Here is a 26,968-nt window from a genome sequence, read left to right as displayed (position 1 = left end):
CTTAAAGTTTAAACATATAACCTGCCTTGTACAGTAGTATGCAGTCATCCCATGGCATCTGAGAGAGATTAGTCCCAGGATCCCCACAGATACCAAAATCCACTAATGCTCACATCCTTTGTATAAGATAGCATAGCATAGATACACTTTGCTTAACATCCATAATACATCTGTGAACTAAGATGTTTAATGATATTAAAATCTTTAGAGAGACCGTGTCTGGTCATTCTTACTGGTGCTGATGCCTCTGCTGGCAGAGACCAGAAGAACTGGTGGGTGGCATGCAGTTGGAGGCGATCGAGAAGTGAGGGGATGGGATGGAGTACAGCCGCTCTGCATATTGTTCTCCCCACCTGAGCAACAGGAGCAGCCCCTGGCCATGCCCACTACCTGCCACCAGACAAACCTAGAGAGGCTGCACTCAGAGCCAAGCCCTCTGCTTAACTTCTGTAACCCACCCATGATCCAGTGGTGCAAGAATATGGCTTGAGGTTTTAAAAACCATTAGGGGAAGAAAACAAAGGGAATACTGCTTTCCCTTTTAAAAGAAACCTGATTGAGTTATATGCTAAGAGGCACATAGTTATATTTGCTTATAACCGACAAGTCTTCTTGACCTGTATACTGTAAATCTCCAGATTACTTATAATACTTGCTGTTGTCAGGTGTCATTGAATTGGTTCCATCTCATAGTGACCCTATTAATAACAGAACAAACTTAAGAATTATTCTTAAGTTTGAGCCCATTGTTGCAGCCACTGTGTCGATCCTTCTTGTTCAGGTTTGCCTTTTTCACTGCCCTTCCACTGTACCACTCATGATGTCCTTTTCCAGGGCCTGAGCTCTCCTGAGAGCATGCTCCAAGTAGTATATTAGAAAGTCTCACCATCCTTGTTTCTAAAGGGCCTCTTGGCTGTGCTTTTTCCAAGACAGATTTCTTTGTTCTATTGGTAGTTTATGGCCCTTTCAATATTCTTCAACACCATGGTCTTCCTTATTCATTGTCCAACTTTCCTGTGCATATAAGGCAGTGGAAAAGACTATGGTTTAGGTCCATTGCCCCTCAAAGTAACTCTTTTGCTTCTTAACACTTTAAAGATGTCTTGTGCGGCAGATTTTCCCAATGAAGTCTGTTATTTGATATCTTGACTGCTGCTTCCATGAGTATTAAATGTGGATCTAAGCAAGATAAAATCATAGACAACTTTAATCTTTTCTCTTTATCTTGATGTCACTTACTGGTCCAGTTGTGAGGATTTTGCTATTATTAACATTGAGCTGTGATCCACACTGAAGGCTGCAGTCCTTGATCTCCATCAGTAAGTGCCTCAGTCCTCCTCATGTTCAGCAAGCAAGGTTCCGCCATCTGCATATTGCAGAGTGTTAAGAAGCCTTCCTTTAATCCTGATGTCATGTTCTTCATACAATCGAGTTTCTCGGATTATTTACTCAGCAAACAGATTGAATAAGTCTTATGAGAGACTACAACCCTGGCAGATACCTTTCTTGATTTTCAACTATGCGGTAATCCCTTGTTCTGTTTGTTCAGCTGCCTCTTGATTCATGTACAAGTTCTGCATGAGCACTGAAGTGCTCTGGGATTCCTGTTCTTTCAAGGCTAGCCATAGTTGGTTATGATCCACACAGTTGAATGCTTTTGCATGGTCTATAAAACACAAGTAAACATTTTTCTGGTATTCTCTACTTTCAGCCAAGATCCACCCGGCATCAGCAGTGATATCCCTTGTTCTACATCCTCTTCTGAAACTGGCCTGAACATCTGGCAGCTTCCTGTCAATGTATTGCTGCAACCATTGGTGGATGATCTTCAACAAAATTTTACTTGCATGTGATGTTAATGATGATATTCTATAGAACCATATGAACATTGAGCTTTCTGATAGGTTTTGAGCTATTGCTTTGACCACTTAATTGCTTTTTCTTTTTTCTTCTAATATTCTTAATGAGTGATTCGTTGAATTCCTAGATGGGGAATCCATGAATAAGGACATTTATGAAGGACCGGTTGTGCTCATTTTATTCCTTTGAACACCTGAAAGAAATGAGCTCATTCTAAGATATACTTAAAAACCACATTCTTCAACTCTGAAAGAAAGAAATGGGTCTACATAAAATTCTTCTTTGTATTTATATTAGAATGCGTGGATAGGTTTCCAAAAGTTGCCTTTATAGCACTTTGTTTCTTCTACTTGTGAAATTAATTTAGAAGTGATGTTCTGTAGTTGAAACATTATTGAATTTGTTTTAAAATATGCCCATCTGTCTCTAAATCTCAGACAAGACACTTTTCCCCTCTGAGTTAGTGCCATGATTTTGAAGCTGGGCTCATCCGCCATATTCCCTTTCTTCTTTACCTGTGCTCTTCTTTCGGTCATGACAGTTCATCTTTGGTCTGTTTCCATATATTGGGAATATAAAGATCTTTATAACATTTCACATAAAAGTAGATTTCTACTTCTTTTTTTGTTGAATTTTCTTGGTTATAAGAAAGCAATTTGAGGTTGCTGACATTGAAAAGGTGATTTTTCTACCTATCGGAATTCAAACAATAGCCAAGCATTTACAAAATACATATATAAAAAACCAGACTCGCTACCATTGAGTTGGTTCCAACTCATAGTGACCCCATAGGACAGAGTAGCTCTGTCCCTGCGGGCTTTTGGAACTAACTCTTTACAGGAGTAGAAAGCCTTTCTCCCAATGGAGCCACTGGTGGTTTCGACCTGCTGAGGTTAGCAACCCAACTCTCAACCTACTGTACTACCAGGACTCCACTGTACTAAATACGTACCATAACACAGACATAAATGTTTAAAGGCATGTTAGGAAAAATAGAAATGCCAATAATTTCATTCCCCACTCCAGTGGATTGCTGGTATACTCCCTGAAAGGATCATTCCAGGCTATGGAGAGCACTGACATTGGTGAGCCACCGTGCTCCCTTGCTTTGCAATTCCTTGACATCTTAGGCTCATGTGACCCTTGCCTTCAGCCTACCTTAACCATGTATTCAAATACTTACGTCCTAGACAATTCCTACCCCATGTTATCTGACGCCTCAATTTTAAACATCAATTTTCTGTTTTTCCCAATCCCATTACTGTTCCTAGTACAGCAGTTTCCAGAATACCTTGAGATCTGTCCTTAACCAGCCTTCACTTAGCTCATTTTCTGGTCAGGGAGTCAGTCATTTCATTGTAAACATTTATACCTTATTTGCCCTGTTCTCTCGACTTGAGGAAGTTTGTCTAAGCCTGTCTTTCTACTGTTGCAGAAGGAGCCATGGTTGCATAATGGGTTACATGCTGGGCTGCTCCCCACAAGGTCAGCAGTCCAAAACCCACTGGCCCATCTGTAGAAATTTGAGACTTTCTGGTCCCATAAAGATTTACAGCCTTGGGACCCTGAAGGGGTAGTTCTTAGTCGTGTAGGGTCGCTGTGAATTAGAATGGACTCCCTGGCAGTGAGTTGGGTGTGGAGGGTAGGAATCTAGAAAGGTTCCTGGGAGATGGAGGGGTTAAGTGTGTGGCAGCTAACTGAATGGTCAGCTGTTCCTCAGGAGGAAGATGAGGCAGACTGCTTCTATGAAGAGTTAGATCTTTGGAAATCTCCTACAAGGTCACTTGGTAGAATGGACTCAATGGCAGTGGTTTGAAAATCTAGAAATACTCATTCCAATCCTCATCCTGATTTCATTATTTCCTCTCTTTGGACTAATTTTCTCTTCTTTATGTACATTAGTCACTTCCCTAGGTGGTTCCCAGGTTTATTTTTCCTCTTTGCAAGAAGCCAGCCTACTCAAATTGACAATCTTTTGAACCCTATCCTAAATTCACAGGAGAATCTGATTGACCAGCTTGGGGGAGATGTGCATCCCTTGTGCTGTAAACGATGGCCAGATAAGCAAGGTACATACTGTAAGCATTGCTGGTGAGGCCCAACCCTCAGAATGTGTGGATATTGGAAAAGTGGAGGAGCTCTTCTTTAGAGAGTCATGAGTTAGGCACTCCCACCAACTCCCAAAATAAAAACTTGACTAAGTTTTAAGGCAGATAAAATGCCTTAATCTAGTGAACAGATAAGCTTCAGTGTTTCCAGAAGCTCTAAAATTGTTTGAAAACAATTTTCTGCTTTTCACTAGAGAGGAGCTTCGAGGTTCCTCAAAGTTATCTATCTGCTAGATGAAGGACCCACTGTAGGATTTCTTTCAGCATCAGGAATCCAAAGCTCCATGGATCTAGAAATCTTAATAGTGAGCATTTGCTATTATACTTTGAAATAAACGTCATTAAAACCAAAACCAAACTCACTGCCATCAAGTCGATGTTGACTCATAGTGACCTTATTTAAAGACGACAAAAACTCGCTGCCCTAGAATCAGTGCTGAGTCATAGTGGCTCCCTTAGGGTTTCTGAGACTGTAAATATTTACGGGAGGAGAAGGCTCCTTCTGAGCTGCTGGTGATGTGGATTGCCAATTATGCGGATCACAGCCCAACCATTAACCACTGCAATACCAGCGACCCTATAGGATAGGGTAAAACTGTTTCCGAGACTGTAATTCTTTATGGGAGGAGAAGGTTGTGGTTTTGAACTACACACCTTGCAGTTAGCAACCCAGTGCATAACTACTACACCACTGGGGTTCTTTGAAGGTAATTAGAGAGGTGAAAACAAAACTTCATGAAAAAGGAGTTCTTGAAACCCGATTTGGCAGCTGCATCTTGTAAACTAGTATGCTTTCTTTACATCTATTTTAGATCAGCAGAGGAGAATATTTTTGCCACCTCCACCTGGTATTAGAAAATGTGTCATATCCACCAATATCGCTGCAACATCTCTGACAATAGATGGAATCAGGTACAGCTGTGGATATTCTTCTTAAGGCCAAGGAAGCTACTTAGTTAATTATAAGATAATTATAAGTTAATTGTTGCTTGTTTCTCTGCTCTCTACTAATTTCTCGCGTTTATTTTTTAAGTTTCTTAACTTATAATCACCTGCCTTTCTTGTGATTATTTGATTGCTGTGAACAGGAAATGTAGGTCAGAAGTGCAAATTGTATTTCTGTTAACATTTCTTAAACTACTTGGTAACTTGAAACTTTCTCTTCCCAAATTTGAGATTATGGGTTTCACTAGTTAGGAGGTTAGACCCGTTTTCCCACATCTTTATTGCCTCAGTACCAGAACATGCATTCCCTGCCTACCTTGCAGTCCCACTTGGTTGCTAGCGTGAGCATTGCTCATCTAGAGAGTGTTTATCTGGAGGTGTTGTGTCTGTCTTTCGTTGTCTCCCCCGCCCCATTTTTGTGAGAGTGAACTGTCATGCAGAACTCATATCTTTTTTGGATAATATAAATGATGCCATTAAACTTTAGAGTTAATTCCAGAGAAACATACGGAAATTTTTTATCTGGGGTGACAGCTCATGTAAAGTTCATTTAGATGATGAACCACATCCCTTTTGGATATTTATCTTTTACCCAATATAGTTTATGTCCTAAATCTGTCTCTCATTGGAAGGCTGGACCTGAGTCTTCAAGATCCTGTATATTTCCTAAGGGTATAAAGACCACCCAGGCCTGAGAGGAAGCTTAGTTTCTTCTGCTTTTTTCTCTATTTTTAAAACAGTAGCTTTGCTGAATAAATTGACCTGTAATTTTCTGTTTCTAACAAAGGCAAGGTCATTAAATAGGGTGTTTACAAATGTTTATTTTTCGAATGATAGACTACCTGCTATTTTTAACTTAGTTTTCTTCTTCACTTACTTTCTATTTAATTGTCTTAAAATAGTAATGTTGAAGATAAGTTAAAGTTAGATTATTACAAGTTGTTTGGGGTTTTTTTAGGTGAACATCACATAAAATAAAATGAACTATTTTAAAGCAAGCGGTGTGTTGGCATTATGTTTGTTTACAGTTTTGTGCACCCGTCACTTCTATCTCGTTCCAGGGCATTTTCAGCAGCCCCAAATAGCCCCATTCTCATTCATCTCATTGACTGCTGACCTGGCGATCTGCTCAGGTTACAGCCTGAGGAACCCTGCGGGGCTGCTCTCCTGGGTGGAAAACTCCCAGTGTAGCACCCCACAGCACTCCAGGAGTGCTGCTCCCCATCTCCGTTTCCCCCCAGCGGCTAGCAGTTGACTCTCTCGTACTCTGGGTTTATTTGGTCTGAGTATTTCATATAAGTGACATCACTTGTGACCTCTTCTGTCTAGTTTCTTTCACTTTGCTTCATGTCTTAGAATTTCATTCATGTAGCAGTACTCCATCCCTGTTTGTGGCTGAATATTAGTCCATTGTACATATATACCATCCTTAGTTTATCTATTTAGGTTGTTTGTGCCTTTTGACTACTTTAAATAGTACTGATTGTTGTGACTGTGTATGTACAAGTGTTGGTCCACATGTGTGTTCTCAATTCTTTGGCTGCACTTGGTAGGTCACGTGGCAATGCTGTTTTGAACTATTTGAGGAGCTGCCCTCTTCAATTCACACCAGCACTGTTATGGAGGGTCCAGTTACTTAACTCTCACATCTGTTCCCCACACCCCCAAAAAACAAAACTGCCCCCTGTGGCTTCAGTCCCAAGTCTGGCGGCTGCGGCACAGAGCAGAACTGCTCCTTTGGGTTGGAACAGTCCGCCGCTCCTGTCTCCTCTTGTACTTCACAGAGAAGGCTTCCTGTAGCTGGGACTTGAGTAGAAAAGAAGGCCCAGAGGGCTTGAAAATGAAGTCTCCTTATTTTCTAGAAACTTACTTTGTTTTCACTCTCCTTAGATACGTGGTAGATGGTGGCTTTGTAAAACAGTTAAATCACAACCCCAGGTTAGGATTGGACATCCTGGAAGTGGTTCCAATTTCAAAGTAAGTCTCCTTGTTAAATCTTCTGCTCAGCTAACAGTTGACTAGATGTCTTCTAGCTGGTTTGCGGATAAGAAGTAAATTATTCGAGAAACCCACAGAACATTTTGAGGACTTTGTTTTACCTTTCTTTCCTCTGAAGGAGTGAGGCATTACAGCGAAGTGGCCGAGCTGGTAGAACTTCCTCAGGAAAATGCTATCGGATCTATAGTAAAGATTTTTGGACTCAGTGTATGCCTGATCATGTGATCCCTGAGATTAAGAGAACTAGCCTGACATCTGTGGTCCTGACTTTAAAGTGCCTTGCCATACACGATGTTATAAGGTACGTAGACACCTCTTTACAACAGGAAATGCTCTCTGCAGTGGGGCCAGGGTGTTCCGCAACATTCTCTTGAAACAATTTGACTTATACCTTCCTGTAGAGTTGAGGCTAAGCTAACTTTTCTAGGAGCAAATAAACCAAAATCAAGGGTTGAGATTTGTCCCTTACTGCTGTTTTAACCTTGCCTTAATGGGCTACCATGTGCTGATAGTTATTTAGACCCGCTGTTTGCATGATGAGAATATATAAGTGACCCTAATTCCAGTTTTCAATTGTTTTTTTTTTGTGTTTATTTTTGGTTGCATTTTTATGGCCAGTATTGTAAAATGTCCTATCAAAGACAGAATCATAATACTGTAGTCTTTTTTTGCATTCACTAGCTTAAGTTAGGTATATTGTGAAGACTAAAACGTGTTAAATTAGTCCAATTTGAACTATGTCAGTTGTTATTCAGGGTAGAGTATTTGTATAGGGACTTGCAATTTTAATTTGGCTAGGAATGTGAGGGAACCTTGAGGGAAAGTGACTGTGCATTCTTGGCTAAGTAAACTCAAAGCTCACTGCCATCGAGTCGATGTTGACTCATAGCGACCCTGTAGAACAGGGGAGGACTGCCCCTGTGAGTTTCGGAGATTGTAACTCTTTAGGGGGTAATGAGTTGTGTATATGTGTTGTTACTTTAGGAAACCCAATTTTTAAAATATTGATAATTACTGATCATAAAACTAGAAATTTTCCTAAATGAAAATGCGGATCCTAGAAAGAGTCGATTATATAATAACTTAAACTCTAACTCTAATCATAAATGCTGCCAAAGAGAAAGAAAAGAGCCCTGGAGACTCAGTGCAGGAATTGTGCCCAATCTGATCCCACCACACCGAGCTAAACACAAAGGGCGTGCAACAGAACAAACAGCAAGGGAGCAGAACCAGGAAGTCCTGAGGGAGTACCAGAAATAGACTGCAGGGCCAGGGCATGGCACCCCATCACACTTGACCAGAAAACACTCCTAAAGGTCAACAAACAGACCTTGAACTATTTACAGGCTTTTCTGCTTTTTTTTGTTTTTGTTTTCTTTTGATGCTTTACTTTGGTCTGTCTTGTTTTGGGGCATCTTATTATCTCTGTAGATCTATTTAGATAAGAGAGGCGAGATAAACAATCCAGAGGAGAAAACAATGGGACTGATGGTTCCTGGGGGACATGGGAGAGGGAAAGGTGGGGGAAAAGAAGTGGGTGTTAACAAACCCAGGGACAAGGGAACAACAAGTAATCTAAAATCAATGGCAAAGAGGGTGTAAGAGACCTGGTAGAGCTTGATCAAGGACAATGTAACTGAGAGGAATTACTGAAACCCTCATGAACTTGATAGTGGCTCAAGAAGAAAGTACAAGGAAAGAACTAGGAGGCAACAGGCATTTACAGAGGTCTAAATATAGACATGTACATATGTAAATATATATATGACAATGGGGAAATAAATCTATGTACATATATTTATAGGTTTAGTATTAAGGTAGCAGATGATCATTGGGCCTCTACTCAAGAACACTTTGTTATATTAACCTGGCGTTCATGATACTCACCTTCCCAACACAATCACTGAAGAGGCTGAAGACTGATGCATATGTGAAGAAAGGTGATGGTGCCCTTAAAGGCTTGAAGATAAACAAGTGACCATCTAGCTGAGAAGCAATAAAGCCCACATGGAAGAAGCACACCTGCTTGTGTGATCATGAGGTGTCAAAGGGATCAGCTATCAGGCATCTAAGACCCAAAACAAAAAAATCATATCATTGTGAATGAGGGAGAGTGCTGGATTGTTTATCTCACCTCTCTTATCTAAATAGATTTACAGAGATAATAAGATGCCCCAAAACAAGACAGACCAAAACAAAGCCCATCTGTAGGCCATTGGACATCCCCTTACAGAACGGTTGCAGGGAGGAGACGAGCCAGTCAGGATGCAGTGCAGCATTGATGAAACATACACCTTTCCTCTAGCTCCTTAATGTTCACCACCACTACCACTATCATGACCCTAATTCTACCTTACAAATCCGGGTAGACCAGAAGATGTACATTGATACAGATAAGAGCTGGAAACACAGGGAATCCAGGACAGATACACCCCTCAGAACTAATATTGAGAGGAGCCATACCAGGAGGGGAGAGGGAAGGTGAGGGGAGGCAGGGAGAACCGAGCACAAGGATCTACATTTAACCCCCTCCCAGGCGGATGAACAATAGAAAAGTGGATGAAGGGAGACATCGGTTATTGTAAGACATGAAAAAATAATAACTTACAAATTTTCAAGGGTTCATGAGGTGGGAGGGGAAAAATGAGAAGCTGATACCAAGGGCTCAAGTAGAAAGATAATATTTTGAAAATGATGGCAACAAATATACAGATGTGCTTGACACGATGGATGGATGGATTGTGATGAGTTGTACGAGCCCCCAATAAAATGATTTTCAAAAAAAGAAAAGAGCCACTAGAAGAAACCTAAATTGCCAAACAGAAAGCTTTCAGATGAACTTAAATTTAAAATTAATATTCTGAAAGATTAACAGCAGCCTCTAATGAATGTGAGTACATATTAGAAAAATAGAAACAAGAATTACTTAGTTTTATTTACATTTGGTTATTTTTCCATCCTAAGACCTGCCAGGTACTACAAGTTCCCAGAACGCCTGAGAGAATAGGGGCTTTCATTCTTCCTCAGTTACGTGTAGAATAAGCAGAGATAGGCACAGTATATTGGGAAGATAGTGTTCACAAGTGTCAGAAAGGAAATAGTCTCAATTATTATTATTATTATTCCCCTGCCCTTTTCCTGAATGTCTGAAATTTCTATAACCTCGCTCTGTAGATATTGTACAGCAAGGCCTCAAACCACTTCAAAGCTGCTCTTGCAAGCACTGAAGGAATGCACAGGGTTACTCCAAACCCAGGCACGCTGGAGGCTTGCAATCAATTATTATTTTTTTAATAATATATATATTTTTAAACCAACTACAATAAAAATAATATTTTCCTTTCCCTTTCCCATTTAACTACCAAAGCAAGAACAAGTATAGCTAAGAAGGACATGATGAACAAGGCAGACTTGGAAATAATGAGAGAAAACCTAACTACCATGAATTAATTTGTCTTGAGGTTTTAGGCATTATTTCCTTGGTACTAAAAAAAGTTGTAGTGTTAATGTAAAAGCCATTATGGTTTATTTATGAGAAATTGTGCCTGTAATTTAACATTTAAGGTAGATCAAATAACCCTTTGTAGGTGATAATAATTGTTGCTCCAGATTTTACAAATGTATATTCGTGCTTTGTATTATTTATAATTATGTTTATGGGTGGTATTATGGTTATGTAAGCGAATGGCCTTATTTTTAGAAGCTACTTGATTAAACATTTTTGGTTTGAAGTGGCATTATATTTGTAATTTGCTTTCAGATATTTTAGAAGAAAATACATACACAGGCATGCACACATAAAGCAAATATGGCAGGATTAATATTTTGCCTTTTATATAAAAACATTTTGTGGTTCTCTTCAAAGTAGTGTTTTGTTTTGTTTTGTTGTTTTTGTTGGAACTGTAGGGGAGGGTAGGAGCCCTAGTGTCGTAATGGATATGCCTTGGGGGCTGCAGTTTGCAAGGCCAGCAGTTTGAAACCAACAGCCACTACGTGGGAGAAAGACGGGGCTTTCTACTCCCTTAAAGACAGTCCTGGAAAAACACAGGAGCAGTTCTACCCTGCCTGTGGGTCACTAGGAGTCGACATCAACTTGATGGCAGGCAGAGTAGATGACACTGGCTGTGAAGACTGAGGTAGAGTTAACAAAAAGGAAGGATGCGTGTGTCCCAGTTAAGAGGGATCCAAGAGAGAGGCTTCAGAAAGAAGCATTTCCTCCTTTGTTGAATGCTGACCACAATCTTGGATTGTTTTGTTTTTTAAAAAGGGGAACTTGAAAAATAGGAGAAGTAAAACATTTTAAAGAAAATTTCATCAAGTCTGCATAAAATCCTACACTGTTCATAAAATGGATATCCTCATTCCATGTCATTTAAACACACAGATTCCCCTACTTGGATCCACCTAATGAGAGACTCATTTTGGAAGCTCTTAAACAACTTTACCAGTGTGATGCTATTGACAGGTAAAAACAACCACCAGAAAAAATCTGCTTTTGAGTAGACTTTTTCGTACCTTTCTTTAGTGGTAGAAAGTTATTTATTTGAATTTAACTCTTTAACCTGGAATTAGAATTTTTCAGTCTTTATTATAATTCTGAATTTAAAAACTGTTCCACAAGACCATACAAACCTTTTGGTTTAATATTGGTATGATGTAGTAATATGGGAGTACTGTATCAGTGCCCGAATAATATACGGAGTACCTAAGGGTAATAAGGAAGCCCACATTCTTTTTTCTCATAATGGTGTGATGCTAGGTGATAGGATATTTCTTCATCGTCCCTGTTTTCAGTGACTTCCTCTGTGCTACAGTGCTTATGTGGGGGTTTCAAAAAGTGTGGGGGGAAATTCCATGCTTTTAATGACCTTTTCCATGAAAGTTTTAAAAGCCCTTTAATATTTTAATCTTTTTAAAAAATCTTTTATCTTGGTTCTGCTTCACGCGGTGGCCTATTGGATACACAGTAAGGCTCTTCACCAGAAGGGCATCATTACCGCCTTGGTGTTCCTTTTTCACCGTTTGTATGGAATTGAGTTTCTGGAAAAGGTTTTAAAAGACCTGAGTTACATAACACTTCCAAAGTAGGAAGACTTACAGACTTTTTCTTTATGTTAAGGAGTGGTCATGTGACCAGGTTGGGCTTATCTATGGTGGAATTTCCTCTCCCTCCGCATCTGACATGTGCAGTAATAAAGGCTGCTTCTCTGGATTGTGAAGATCTACTACTTCCAATAGCAGCCATGTTATCCGTGGAAAATGTCTTCATTAGACCTGGTAAGAAGCTGGTTGAGCTTGTTTTACCTTTAGAGAGGAATAAGACTTGATTTCTTATCTAGTAAAGTGAAGAAATACACTTGGCAGAATCTTTTATTTTTCCCATTAGTTTTCTTAATTGTTAAGATTTTATATTCTCATTATAGAAAATTTGGAATTTACTGAAACACATTAACATAGGAGAAAAAAGATCTGTAAGCCAGTCACAAAACAGGCACTTTTGTTTCTATTTTGGGAGATAGTAAATATTTTAATTTGTGTCTAGGTATTTAGATGTATTACATTTCATCTAATACATCATTTAGAAAAGCAGTTTCAGAAGATGTGATGAAACTTCAGTTTGTTGGTTGATATGGGTGAAGGTTGGTAATCTAATCTAAGGCTAAAGTTCTTGAAAATCTGTTTATTGGAAATTGCTGGGGACCCAGATTTAAGTTAGAAGTAGCCGATGTCATGTTGATACTTAAAGCATCTGCTGATGTGTTGCACCTGTAAACCTGCTGTGTAATTATTTGGAACCCTTCTCTACCTCAGAGATTCTAGGTGTGCTCTCTGGCTGAGCATGTTCTCTTCTACAACCAACCAAGTCTGACCTTAGCATACCAGATGCCTTCTTCCCAGACGAACCAGTCTGGGGCAGTGTGGCACTGATGAAACACACAACTTTCCTCTAGTTCCTAATTGCTCCTTCCCCCCAACTATCATGATCCCAATTCTACCTTACAAATCCAACTGGACCAGAGGATGTACATTGGTACAGATAGGAACTGAAAGCACAGGGAATCCAGAACAGATGAACCCTTCAGGTCCAGTGGTGAGGGGTGATACCAGGAGGGTGGAGTGAAGGTGGGGTAGAAATGGGGAACCAATTACAAGGATCTACATATAACCTCCTCTCTAGGGGTCAGTCAGCAGAAAAATGGGTGAAGGGAGACGTTGGACAGTTTAAGATAAGACAAAATAATAATGACTTGTAAATTATCCAGGGTTCATGGGGGTGGGGGGATGAGGAGCTGATGCCAGGGGCTCAACTGGAAAGCAGATGTTTGAGAATGATGATGGCAACAAATGTGCAAATGTGCTTGACACAATGGGTGTACTTATGGATTGTGATAAGCGTTGTGTGAGCCCCCAATAAAATGACTTAAAAAATCAGTGTACAGTCAGCATGGTTGCTTGGACCTTCGAGCAATCCACATGCGTGGAGGTATAATTGGTTAGACTGTTATTAGCAGGCGAGACCAATTCGAACCATACACTAAGAGATAATCTCTGGCACAGTTGCTATTGGTACCTAATGACTTGTGATTTTAGGAAACTGACAATAGTTTGGATAATGATACAATGCCTTAAAAGCAATTTATAGTTAATAAGATTTAGAATGCCAGAGTGGGTGTTTACTGGTTTCTTATCCTTCTAAAAGACATATACATGAAGGTGAATAAGAGCCTTAAAGCATACTTGGAATATCCTATTATGTGACTGAAAATTGACTTTAATAAGACATCTTTAATTAAAAGTGGCTGATGATGAAACTCAATTCAAAGTCGTGCTAGGCAAGGCTTCCCTTTTACTTGAAGCTTTGTTCTTTAGACGACTAGAATGCAGGTTCTCCTATAATCAGTCACGGTATCCTCTTTCCATTTTTACATTTTATGTTATTCTAAATAGAATTGGGCCAGAAATGAGCATTTCTAAATATTTCGCACAAAAAATTCTAGAGATGTTTAAGGGTTTCCTTTCTTTTTAAACAGTTTTATTGGCACTTCATCCACATATACAATCCAGCCGTTCTTTCAAGATGAGTTGTACACCCTTTACAGCTATTGTAGAACATTGTCTTCTTCCTTGTACTCATTGGTATTCATGTAATTTTTTTCAATTTTGGCAAAAATAGACAGAACAAAACTTTTCTCCAATTCAACAACTTCTACATGTATAATTCAGTGCCATTGTTGTACAATTATTATTGATATCCTTTTCCAATTCTACCACCATTAACATACACTCAATGCCCCCTAAGCAAAAACTCTTCCACCTTCACCCATGGTAACCATTGGTCAAGTTTGGTTTCTTTCTTTCTTTTTTTTTAAGTCGTTTTGTTGTTACAACATGCACATATCATGCACGCCCATTTTTAAAGAGTTGTATGTACATTATCAGAATCGATTGTAATGTTCCCTCCTGCATTTATTGTTTGCTCCCCAAGTCCCTGATAAACCATTGTATCAATTATTGGCTCCATGCATTCAATCCTTTTGTGAGAAGCCTATTCTAAATTCTTCAGGTCAGTTTGTAAGATTTTTAAGCCTTTAAGTTTAGAATCCTGATAAGTAATGAATTTGTGTATCTTTGAGGACTGATCCTGAGACACTGATTCTGTTCGCTTACACTCACTGGGATTTTTGTTTTAGAAAAAAGTTCTGTGTTGCTTGCCTTTTCTATTTATTATGACACTTTTATGGATCTGGCAGCTTTTATTTTATAATGCAAACATACAAAAGGGCTTCAATAGTTCATAGAAAAATGTAATTGAAAAATAATATAATTTGTAGGGGGGCCCTAGGTACAGTGTACTTTATTGAAGGTACATGACAAGATTGGGCTCTCTGAGCCCCTCCTCTTCCTCGGGTGATCTGAATGGAAACTCGAGGTAGTGGGATATTCTGTGTGTTAGGGGATCGAGTTGGGACAAAGACTGCCCAGCAACTGAGGGCCTCTCTCTTCCTCTAGTGCTGTTGCTGGGGCGGTGGTCCAGGGCAACTCTTACTCCTTGGAGGCCATGTGGACCATAAGGTCTACCACTCTGTTGATGTAGCCAAATTGATTATCATACAAAATGAGCTTGACAAAGTGGTCGTTGAAGGCAATGCCAGCCCCAGCATCAAAGGTGGAAGAGTAGGTGTCACTGTTGAAGTCACAGAAGACAACCTGGTCCTCATTGTATCCCAGGATGCCCTTTAGGGGACCATCTAACGCCTGCTTCATCACCTTCTTTATGTCATCCTACTAGTCAGCTTTCTCCAGGTGGCAGGTGAGATTCATGACCGACGTATTGGGATTGGAGACACGAAAGGCCATGCCAGTGAGTTTCCCATTCAGCTCCAGGATAACCTTGCTTACATCCTTGGCAGCCCTAGTAGATGGGGGGATGATGTTCTGGACACCATTGCGCCAGGGTTTTGGACCATCAGAGTTCTGGACACCAATGGCCTTTGTGCCAGAGTTTTGGACCATCGATAGGCTTCTGGGTGACAGTGATGGTGTGGACTGTGGTCATGAGCCCCTCCATGATGCCAGACTTTTCACAGATGACCTTGGTCAGGGGCCCAAGAAGTTGGTGGTACCTGAGGCTTTGTTGACGATCTTGAGGGAGTTTTCAAATATGAGGACATTGGCTATTGGCAGAGGGGAAAAGATTATCACCCTTTTGGCAACACCCTTCAAGTGGGTTCCAGCTTTCTCTCTGGTTGTGAAGATACCAGTGGACTCTACAATATACAGTACTTGGCATCAACTTCACCCCACTGGTTGTTGGGATCTCGCTCCTGGAAGATGGAGATGGGCTTCCCATTGATGATAAGCTTCCTTGGTGCCATTGGTTGAATCATGCTGGACCCCACGCCACAAGCCAGCCTCCTGCCCAACAGCCCTCACTCAGCCTTACTTCCTCTGCAGGCGAGGGAATCCACAGCTCTGTCTCAAGCTCTGGCCCCTCGTTGCGTGCTGCTGCTGCACTGCTGCTGTGCTCTGGTGTCCGAGCTGCCTCCTGGATCAAGGAGCGTCCATAGGACTCATTCCACTGCTGCTCTTTTCTCTTGCCTGTAGTAAGATTCCCCCCTACTACTTACTAGCAGGTTGGCAATCAAAACGAACCCTGTTAACAATCACTCATTGCTGATCACTTCCAGTCTCTCCCCTCACCTTACCTAGACCCATGTGGAAAATGAAGTAGCAAAAGCTATGGCTAGAAGAACCACTGTACATCATTCCCTGTATTGCACTAACCTAGTTTGCCCTTATTCTAATAGTTAGGTTTTCTTCTTCCTGGATTCCCCCAGCCAAAGCCTTTTGCCTTGTTTTAGGTCTAGTGTACTTTAGGCATGTCACTGTTATTTTTTCACAATCCTCCTTAAAAGCAGCACATCTGGATTGTGATAAGAGCTATCTGAGCCCCTAATAAAATGATTTTTAAAAATATTTTTTTAAAAGCACAGCATTAAATTTCTGTTAGAATAAGATATGTCAATAAAAAATTTTTAAGGATATACTTACCTGGCAGGGGAGATACCATGATCACGAAGGTGGTTTTCCCAGGGCGAGGCTTATCCATTGCACTCCGGATGTGCTGACCCCTGCGATTTCCCCAAATGTGGGAAACTCGACTGCATAATTTGTGGTAGTGGGGGACTGCGTTCGCGCTCTCCCCAATAAAAAAAAAATTTTAAGGACTTAAAAATTGATATATAATTCTTTAATTCTTAAGGTTATGAGCCTTGGGATTTTTAAAACTTTTAGTTTATATATCTGTTCATTTACATTTTTTGATTATGTATTTAAAGCTTCCCAAAGCCTTTTCTCATTTGTATCCACTGTATGTTAAGTGCATATATTTTTTCTGCTTTGGCTTTTCTTTCTGAACTAATAGATTTCTTTGGAGTTATTTGTTTTATCTTTTTCTAGTTTTAAGTAGACATATACATCCTTGGTTGTTCATTTTTTCCTCCAATTTTTTCCCTCTGTGTGTGTATATGTGTGTTTCATAAATATTTTCTTGAAATCTCTTTGTGGCGATGTGTTCAGTTAGGGTGAGTTTTCTTAAAATTTGAAAAGCTAAAATAGTAGAGACAAAGAAAAGACCTCACTGTTAATGAATATGTTCTTCACAGCCTAGCTCTAATTAATCATCACTCTAGTAATTCACTGAGTGCTTGTTAAAAGTTTACCACTTACCTAGTCCTCTGGGGCGTGAAACGGAAGATAAACATTTTTTACATTTAGTTATCCTTTAACTTAGTTAACAGAGGGGATATATACTGCTTTCGGCTAACAGTTCATTTCTTTCTTCTGGTAAAGGAAAATAATAGGATGAACCTTTGCCCCGCTGTAGTACACTGGTAATATATTAAGCTTTTCTTTTTTAAAGAATCAAAAGAAAAGGTTGTTTAGCCCTTGTACCCTTAGAGATTTGTTTGAAGTTTCCATGTCTTTTCCTGTCTTTCTTGGTGTATCAGTGGGGGACAAAACTTAGCACGGCGTATGTCAGCTTTGCTTTCATCTAGTGGAAACACAGCTTTTTTCTGAGTTTCTGAGTAGACAGACAGCATTTCTTGCCAATAGGCAAAACTAACAATAGAGTATGGTATCTCATTGGCTTTATCCCTTTGTAGGCTCTGAGTGTTGGATCCAGATTGATCTGTTAGTGCAATAATTATAATGTAGTATATAGTTGTTTTGGGTTGTTTTTTTGGTTTGTTTTTTTTTTTGTAAAACATACCCAGTTTGATTAGTGATGCCTTCCCCAAGCAGATTGCAATTTTAAGTTTCAGAATTTTAATTCTAGTAATCAAAGCTGCTATACACCCACTTCTCACTTACTGACACGATTAGGTTCTAAAGAACAGGTCCTTGTGTAAAAATTAGCATTATACAAAGGATGACTACATCATTATATAACTGCCAAATTACATACATCATTACATAACTGCCAAACCACCAAGAATCATGGCCCAGCCCAAGATGACACATATTAACCATTACAAGCAGCACATCACTCTCTCTTCATGCCTCAGTATTTGTTACTGCCAAATAGACATCGCTAATGTGGAAAATGGTCCGTCACTTTTTTACCATTGCCGTAAATGCCAATGTCAGATAATGAGATAGTTGATAACTGAAGAGTAGGTGTAGTATTTTTGTATTTACATACCAAAACCCAACTCACTGCTTTAGTCAGTTCTGACTTATAGCAGCCCTATAGGGCAAAGTAGAACTGCCCCTGCAGAGTTCTGAGACTTCACTTCCTATTGGAGTAGAAAGCCTTTTGAAAGTACCATGGACTGTCTTTTGGACAAACAAATCTATCTTGGAAGAATTATGGCCAGAGTATTCCTTAGTGGCAAGGATGGCAAGACTTCACCTTACATACTTTGGACATGTTGTCACCAGGGACCAATCCTGGGGAAGGACATCAGACTTGGTAAGGCAGTGAAAAAGCAGAAGGCCCTGAACAAGCTGGATTAACTCCATGGCTGCAGCAGAGGGCTCAGACACAGCAACACTTGTAAGGATGACTACCGGGCAGTATTTGCTTCTGTTGCACAGGGTCACTGTGGGTCCTAACGGATTCGATGGTACCTAACAACAGAAACACTCGTCTTTCTCTTGCGGAGCGGCTGGTGTTTTTGAATTGCTGACCTTGCTGTTAGCAGCCCAGTGCATACATAGCCCACTATGTCACCAGAGCTCCAGAACAATACTATATCCTGTAAGTAGGTTGACTGGTTGCTGTTAGTGTTAAAGCAAAAAATAAATGCCCCAAAGCTATTAAAGTGTATTGAAATAGAGTCAAGAGATATGAGTTTTAATCTGATTCTGTCACTGTCTAGTTTTCTGACCACGGGTCTTGCTTTTCTGTACTCATCTGTTCATTTGTTAAGAAACTGATATATACATATCCATATGTACACACACAGTTTTATTGGCATATCATTCTTGTACCATACAACTCTATAAATATATTAGGGTTGTCCAGTTAGCACCACAGCCGGTTCTAGAACATTTTCATCATTTTCATACCCATGATTAGCTCCCCATTTTATGGAAGTCTCCCTTGCCATAACCCTGAGGAACTATTAGTTCCTGCCGCTGTCAGTTGCTTATCCTGGATTTCATAGCAAAAAGGCATGTGTAAAATACAGCAACAACAACATGAAACAAAAACCTCAGTCCAAAAGAAAGCAGAAGATAATAGGAACTAGAAAATAATAAAAATGGGTAAAAAGGGGAAACAAATGGTGATGTGTTCAGTTTTAACCTAATGTGTCTTCAGTGCTTTCTCTCTAAGGGGAGGCTGTTCGCATCACTAGTCCGTGGCCCCTGGGGAGGCCCTGGAGGCTCTATCTGCAAGGGACTCTGCACATAGATTTGCACTTTCAGTGTCTTTTTGTTTCTTTGTTTCCCCAGCGCTCATATTCTTGAAAGGTGGTAGAAAAATTGTTTTTCTTTGTTAGAATAATTAAATGGGAATAATCTGCTGTTAGGTGTTGGGTGTTTCCTTTTTTTGTAGCATTCTAGTTTCAAACTAGTGGAAATATCCAAGGATAGTAAAAGGACTCCTCTTACCTAGCTTTACCAATTTTTAACATTGACTCCAATTTTCTTTATTATTCTCTTTCCATAGACTCATGTTTATAAATATATTTAATTTTCTGGATGAATCATTGAGTAGTTTGGAAACTCTGCTCTTTACCACAAAGTAGTGCAATGTGTATTTACCACAATAGTGATTTTACTTTATCAAAATTAGTGATTTAACTATCAAAATTGGAAATTTTACTTTTTAAAAATTATTAGCTAATCCATGGTCTGTATTCAGATTCTCAGTATTCCCATTAATGTCCTTTATCTCTATTTAATTCGACTGTAAAGACGTTTTGCTGTCTGAAATAATTTATTTGTTTATATCATCATGGGTTCATGGATTCAGTTATGTTCTAACACTAGCTGTTTTATTTCGGTGCTCAAATTGCCCATGTTGGCCTCAAGGAGAGGCCTTCAAATTGGCTATGTCCTTTTGACATGTTCACATAATTCTTTCAACATCTTCCTACTTCGTGGTACAGGAAGCTGTTCTAGCTTTATTTTGTATTTTTTCTGGTTCTAGTCCTGGAGTCACACAGATGGAAGGAACCCTGATTCTTTCTAGTAGGGAATTGTATGTGGAAAGCAGCTCTTTACTTTAAAGTCTGTGCTCAGCTTTCCTGATACACTATAGCTTCTGTGTTCTTTCAGTTGTCCGATCTAGAAGATAAACATATTTGTATTACAGCAACAATAACTACTGCCGTCAAGTCCTTTGCAACTCACAGTGACCCTATTTAAAAGAGGAGGATTGCCCTGGGGGTTTCTGACGCTGTAAGTCTCTATGGGAGTAGAAAGCCTCATCTTTTTCCCTTGGCACGGCTAGTGGTTTGAACTGCCAAACTTGTGGTAAGAGGGCTGATTTATAATCCACTACGCCACCAGGTCTTACACATTTCTATGAGTACTGGGGATTTCATATCCATAGTTCTAGCTGAAACCACAGGACCGATCTGTTCTTCCTTTACAATATTTATAGCTCCTTATTCCATCAGTAAGAATTCTGCCTTTTATTCTTAGTATATTTACTTTTTAGCATTAAAATTTGTGAAGCTATGCCAATAAGTTTTTAAGAAATACATGCAACCATAGAATCCACAGCCCTGTAAAGATACAAAACAATTTTTTTAATCCATAATATTCCATCAGTGCCCCATCCCATCCCAATCAGAAGCCGCTCCCCTATGTCCAATCAGTCACTTTTCTGACTTATTTAAGTCAGCTGCCTGCTTTGAGACTTCATATATATAGAATTATGCAGTATATGCTTTTCTGATTTTGGCTTGTTTGGTCTACATGATATGTATGAGATCCATCCATATTTTTGTGGGTACCAGTCATTCATTTAACTGTGGAGTTTCTTTTTAATCATTTTATTGGGGACTCGTACAGCGCTTACCACAATCCACACATCCATCCATCGTGCCAAGCACATTTGTACATTTGTTGCCATCATCATTCTCAAAACTTCTGCTTTCTGCTTGAGCCCCTGGTGTCAGCTCCTATCGTTGAGTATTCTTTTATGCAATATTCCACACTTGGTCTATCTGTTCGCCTCTAGATGGATGTTGTAATAGTTTTTTAATGAGTGTAGTTTATGAGTAAAACTATTTTGTACATTTCTATGCACATCATGTTGTACATTTTTTTCCAGTAGAGATACCTAGGAAGGGAATTGCTGGGTTACTTGAACAGGTGCATGTTTTAAAAAACTTTTAAAAAGTTTTTTCTAAAATGGTTTACCATTTTAAAATGTCACCAGTGGTATTTGAGAGTTCAGCTTATACTTTGTGTCATCCCTTACATTTGATGTTGCCAGTGCTATTTAAAAAAATAATTTTATTAGGAGCTTATACAACTCTTATCACAATCCATACATACATCAATTGTATAAAGCATATTTGTATATTCATTGCCCTCATCATTCTCAAAACATTTGCTCTCCACTTAAGCCCCTGGCATCATCTCCTCATTCCCCCCCTCCTCCCTCCTTCATGCCCCCTTGATATTTTATAAATTATTATTTTGTCCTATCTTACACTGTCCAATGTCTTCCCTTACCCACTTTTCTGTAGTCCGTCCCCCAGGGAGGAGGTTATATGTAGATCCTTTAAGGGGTTCTCCTTTTCCACCCCACCCTCCCTCCACCCTCCTAGTATGGCCACTCTCACCACTGGTCCTGAAGGGGTCATCTGCCCTGGATTCCCTGTATTTCCAATTCCTATCTGTACCAGTGTACATCCTCTGGTCTAGCCAGATTTGTAAGGTAGAATTGGTATCATGATAGTGGAGGGCAGGAAGCATTTAGGAACTAGAGGAAAGTTGTATGTTTCATCATTGCTATACTGCACCTTGACGGTTCATCTCTTCCCCGCTACCCTTCTGTAAGGGGATGTCCAATTGCCTACAGATGGGCTTTGGGTCTCCACTCCGCACTCTCCCTCATTCACAACGATAAGATTTTTTGTTCTGGTGATTGATGTCTGATACCTGATCCCTTTGACACCTCATGATCACACAAGCTGGTGTGCTTCTTCCATGTGGGTTTCGTTGTGTCTGAGCTAGATGACCGCTTATTTACCTCAGGCCTTTAAGGCTGCAGACACTATATCTTTTGATAGCCAGGCACCATCAGCTTTCTTCACCACATTTGTTTAAGTACCCGCTTTGTCTTCAGTGATTGTGTTGGGAAGGTGAACATCATGGGATGTTTAATAAAACAAAATATTCTTGCATTGAGGGAGTACTTGAGTGGAGGTCCAATATGCCATCTGCTACCTTAATACTAAACCTATAAATATAGATCTCACATCATCAGATATAAATATATTTACATATGCACATGCCTGTATTTAGACCTCGAGAAATGATTTGCCTCCTAGCTCTTTCCTCTATTTCCTTTGACTTTCCTCTTGTCCCACTGTCATGCTCAGCCTTCATTTGGGCTTTTCAGTAATTCCTCTTGGTTACATTACCCTTGGTCATGCCCTACCAGGCCTCCTACACCCTCCTCACCACCGGTTTGGATCACTTGTTGTTCCCTTGTCCCTGGGTTTGTTAACACCACTTCCTTTCCCTCCTCCTCCCCCCTCTGCTTATCCCCCCCCAAACTATCGGTCCCATTGTTTTCTCCTCCAGATGATTCATCTAGCCTATCTTATTTAGACCTGCGGAGATAATAACATGCACAAAAACAAGACAGAGCAAAAGAAAACAAAACAACAACAGCACCAACAAGCCAATGACAACAAACAAAACACAAGAAAAAGAAAGAAAAAGCTTGTAATTATTTAAAGGACTGTTGTTAGCCTTAGAAGTGTTTTCTGGTCGATTCTGATGGGGTGCCAAGCCCTGGCCCCAAAGTCTATTTTTGGTGTTACCTGGGTACTTCATTGCTCTGTTCCCCTTGCTGTTCTGTTCCACGCCCTTAGTGTTCTGCCCTCGGTGTGCTGGGATCAGATCGGGTGGAATTCCCACACTGTGTCTCCAATGTTGTCCCCTGTAAGGCTATGGGTCAGTGAGGAATGTCGTGTCTCATAGTGGGGCCAGTTGCCAGTCTTTTTATTTATTTTAAAATCATTTTATTGGGACTCTTACAGCTCTTATAACAATCCATACATCAATTATATCAAGCATATTTGTAGATATGTTGCCCTCATCATATCCAAAACATTTTCTTTATACTTGAGCCCATGATATCAATTCCTCTTTTTTCCCCTCCTTCCCCTACCCTCATGAACCCTTGATAATTTATAAATTATTTTTGTTTTCATGTCTAACACCGACTGATGTCTCCTTTCACTCATGTTTCTGTTGTTCATTCCCCCAGGGGGATGGTTGGTATATGCCAATATTGTGATCGATTCCCCCTTCCTCCCTCCCCTTCCCCTTCCCCTTCTGGTATCACTACTCTCATTATTGGTCCTGAGAGGTTTATCTGTTCTGGATTCTGTGTGTCAAGAACTGTTGTTCATGTTCTGGTCTATCCAGATTTGTAACTGGGGTCCTAATAATGGTTGGGAAGAAGCATTAAAGGGTGAGAGGAATGTTGTGTGTATTGTTGCTGCTGTACTGTATCCTGGCTGACTCATCCCTTCCTAGTGACCTTCTGTGAGGGGTTGTCAGTTGTCTACATATGGGCTTTGTGTCTCCATTCCGACCCCTCATGTTCACATGGAGATGTTTGTTTTAGATCTTCTGATACCTGATCCTGTCAACATCTTGTGATCACACAAGTTGGTGTGCTTCTTCCATGTGGGCTTTTTTGCTTCCCTGCTAGAAGGCCGCTTGTTTAACTACAAGCCTTTAAGACCCCAGATGCTATATCTTGTAATAGCCGGCCACCATCAGCTTTCTTCACATTAGCTTATGCACCCATTTTGTCTTCAGTAATCATGTCGGGAAGGTGAGCATCACAGGATGCCAAGTATTAGAACCAGTGTTCTTGTGTTGCGAGAGGACTTGAGTAGAGGCCCAATGTCTGTCTGCTATCTTAATACTTAACTGATAACTATATGTATATAGATTTATATCCCGACTGTTATATATTAAGATATTTACTTGTGTGCATTCCTATGTTTATACCTTTTTAAATGTCTTGCCTAGTTCTTTCCTCTATTTCCTTTAACTTTTCCTCCTCTCCCACCATCATGTTCAGACTTCACTCAGCTCTCTGTGCTTCCTCTTGGCTACGTTGCATTTGATTTAACCCCATCAGACATTCTTCTTTTTTTTAAATTAAATCATTTTATTGGGGGCTCATACAACTTTTATCACAATCCATACATACATCCATTGTGTCAAGCACATTTGTATATTTCTTGCCCTCATCATTTTCAAAACATTTTCTTTCTACTTGAGCCCTTGGTATCAGCCTCTCATTTTTCCCTCCCTACCCCACCCTCTCTCGTGAACCCTTGACAATTTATAAATCAATATTATTTTTTCATGTCTTACAATAACCAATGTCTCCCTTCAGCCACTTTTCTGTTGTCCATCCCCCTGGTAGGGGCTTATAGGTATAGCTCATTGTGATCGGTTTCCCCTTTCTGCCCCCACCTTCCCCTTCCCCTCCTGGTATTGCTACTCTCAATATTGGTCCTGAGGGGTTTATCTGTCCTGGATTCCCTGTGTTTCCAGTTCTTATGTGTACCGCGTACATGCTCTGCTCTAGCCAGATTTGTAAGGTAGAATTGAGGTCATGATAGTGGCTGGGTAGGGAGCGGGGAGGAAGCATTAAAGAACTAGAGGAAAGTTGTATGTTTAATCAGTGCTTTGGCCCTTCTTTCAGGGGTGTCCAATTGTCTACAGATGGCTTTTGGGTCTCCATGCCACACTTCCTCTCATTCACAATGATGTGATTTTTTTGTTCTGGGTCTTTGAAACCTGATCCCTTCAAGACCTCATGGTCACACAGGCTGGTGTGCTTCTTCCATGTGGGCTTTGTGGCTTCTCAGCTAGATGGCTGCTTGTTTACCTTGAAGACTTTTAAGACCCCAGACGTTGTATCTTTTGAAAGCCGGGCACCATTAACTTTCTTCACCACATTTGCTTATGCACCTACTTTGTCTTCAGTGATTGTGATGGGAAGGTGAACATCATGGAATGCTAGGTTAATAGAGCAAAGTGTTCTTGTGTTAAGGGAGTCATTGAGTAGAGGCTCAATGTCCATCTGCTACCTTAATACTAAACCTATAAGTATATGCACATGGATCTATTTCCCCATCATCCTATATAAGTATATTTACATATGTCTATGTCTGTATTTAGACCTCTATATATGCCCTTTGCCTCCTAGCTCTTTCCTCTATTTCCTTTGACTTTCCTCTTGTCCAACTATCATGCTCAGCCTTCATTTGGGTTCAGTAATTCCTCTCAGTTACATTGTCCTTGACCAAACCCTACCAGGCCTCCTACACCCTCCTTGCAATCAATTTTGGATCATTTGTTATTCCCTTATCCCTGGGTTTGTTAACACCCACTTCCTTTCCCCTGCCTCCCCCTCTCTCATGTCCCCTTGAACTGTCAGGCCCATTGTTTTCTCCTCCGGATTGTTTATCCCGTCTATCTGATCTCGATAGGCCTGTAGAGACAATGATATGCACAAAACAAGACAGAGTCAAACAAAGCAACACAAGAAAACTACAACAACCCCAAAAAAAGAATGACCAAAAAAAGAAAAGCTTATAAATAGTTCAAGTCTGTTTGTTGACCTTTCCGAGTGTTTTCTGGTCGAGTCTGATGGGGTGCCATGTCCTGGTCCACAGTCAATTTTTGGTATTCCTTGAGGACTTCATTGCTCTGCTCCCCTTGCTGTTCTGTTGCACACCCTTAGTGTTTCTCCTCATTGTGGTGGGGTCTGATTGGGTACACTTCCTGGACTGTGTCTCTAGAGTTGTCCCCCATAGCTCTATGGGTCAGTGAGGAATGTCATGTCTTATGGTGGGACCTTCCCTATGGTCCTCTCTGTGCTTTGACTGCTCTGAGCAGGAATATCATCCTCGGGGCTTGCCCCACCAGACATTCTATGCCTTCCTCACCATCGATTTTAGAGCACTTGCTGTTCCCTTCTCCCTGGATTTGTTGGCTGCCCCTTCTCTTTCCCACACCTCCTCTTCTTCTCTGTCCCCCAGAACTTTTGGTCCCATTGTTTTCTCCTCGGGATTTTATATCTTATATAGATAGACATGAAAAAAAAGAACAAAAAATAACCTATGAATAGTTCCAAGTCTGTCAGTTTTCTCTTATAAATGTTTCCCAATCCAATCTGATGCAGTGCCAAGCCCTGCCCTCCGAGTCTGAAATCTATTTTAAGAATTCCTCGTGGACTTTGTTTCTTTGCTCCCTTGCTGCTCTCTTGCACTTCCTTCGTGTTATGCCGTGGTGTGGGGGCTCAGACCAGGCACAGTTTTCATACTGTTGTCTCCAGTGCTGCCCCACATAACGCTTTGGGTTAGTAAGGGGATGTCATGTCTCCTGGTGAGGCTGGTCCTCTCTGTGCATTGTCTGCTCCAAGTGGGAGTGTCCTTGAAGCTTGGTGGACTAGGATGCTGTCCATTTTCTCTCTCTCTCTCTCTTGTATCTTTGGTGTAATTTACATTTTTTAATGGTTAATAATGTTGAATATTTTTGCTTTTGGCCCTTCAGGCGTCTTCCTTTGTGAAGTAGCTGTTCAAGTTTGTGTTCATTAAAATAAATATTTTAAAATATATTGAGTTATGGGAAATATTTATTTTCTGTGTAAATTTTTTATTAAGCATAAGTTGCATATATTTTCTCCCAGTCTGTGCTTTGTTTGTTTATCCTTTTAAGAATGTATTTGATAAGAGAAGTTTTGAATGTTTATTATGCCTAATGAAGTCGTTACTTACTGCTTTCTGTATCCTAACAGATCTCTTCCTATTCCAACGTTATAGAGA

At 40.2% G+C, this 26,968-nt stretch overlaps 1 protein-coding gene and 2 non-coding genes across 3 annotated transcripts in view; 2 read left to right on the top strand and 1 right to left on the bottom strand.

Moving 5' to 3' along the window:
- Window positions 1-26,968, top strand: part of DHX40 (DEAH-box helicase 40) — a 52,768-nt gene that overhangs the window by 8,628 nt on the left and 17,172 nt on the right. The window contains exons 8-12 of the mRNA XM_075561508.1: window positions 4,781-4,880; window positions 6,804-6,890; window positions 7,030-7,212; window positions 11,296-11,376; window positions 12,031-12,188. Coding sequence (XP_075417623.1) covers window positions 4,781-4,880; window positions 6,804-6,890; window positions 7,030-7,212; window positions 11,296-11,376; window positions 12,031-12,188 — 609 coding nt within the window. The remainder of the gene's footprint in view (window positions 1-4,780; window positions 4,881-6,803; window positions 6,891-7,029; window positions 7,213-11,295; window positions 11,377-12,030; window positions 12,189-26,968) is intronic.
- LOC142460565 (small nucleolar RNA SNORA9) lies at window positions 10,052-10,186 on the bottom strand. Its single transcript, XR_012786745.1, has one exon. It is a non-coding gene; the product is annotated as a small nucleolar RNA SNORA9 (small nucleolar RNA).
- On the top strand, window positions 16,456-16,619 carry LOC142460411 (U1 spliceosomal RNA). Its single transcript, XR_012786622.1, has one exon. It is a non-coding gene; the product is annotated as a U1 spliceosomal RNA (small nuclear RNA).

This window comes from Tenrec ecaudatus, chromosome 10, assembly GCF_050624435.1.
Source record: "Tenrec ecaudatus isolate mTenEca1 chromosome 10, mTenEca1.hap1, whole genome shotgun sequence".
Lineage (NCBI taxonomy): Eukaryota > Metazoa > Chordata > Mammalia > Afrosoricida > Tenrecidae > Tenrec > Tenrec ecaudatus.
Note: the sequence above shows the minus strand (reverse complement) of the source record. Positions and strands in the feature narration are given on the sequence as shown.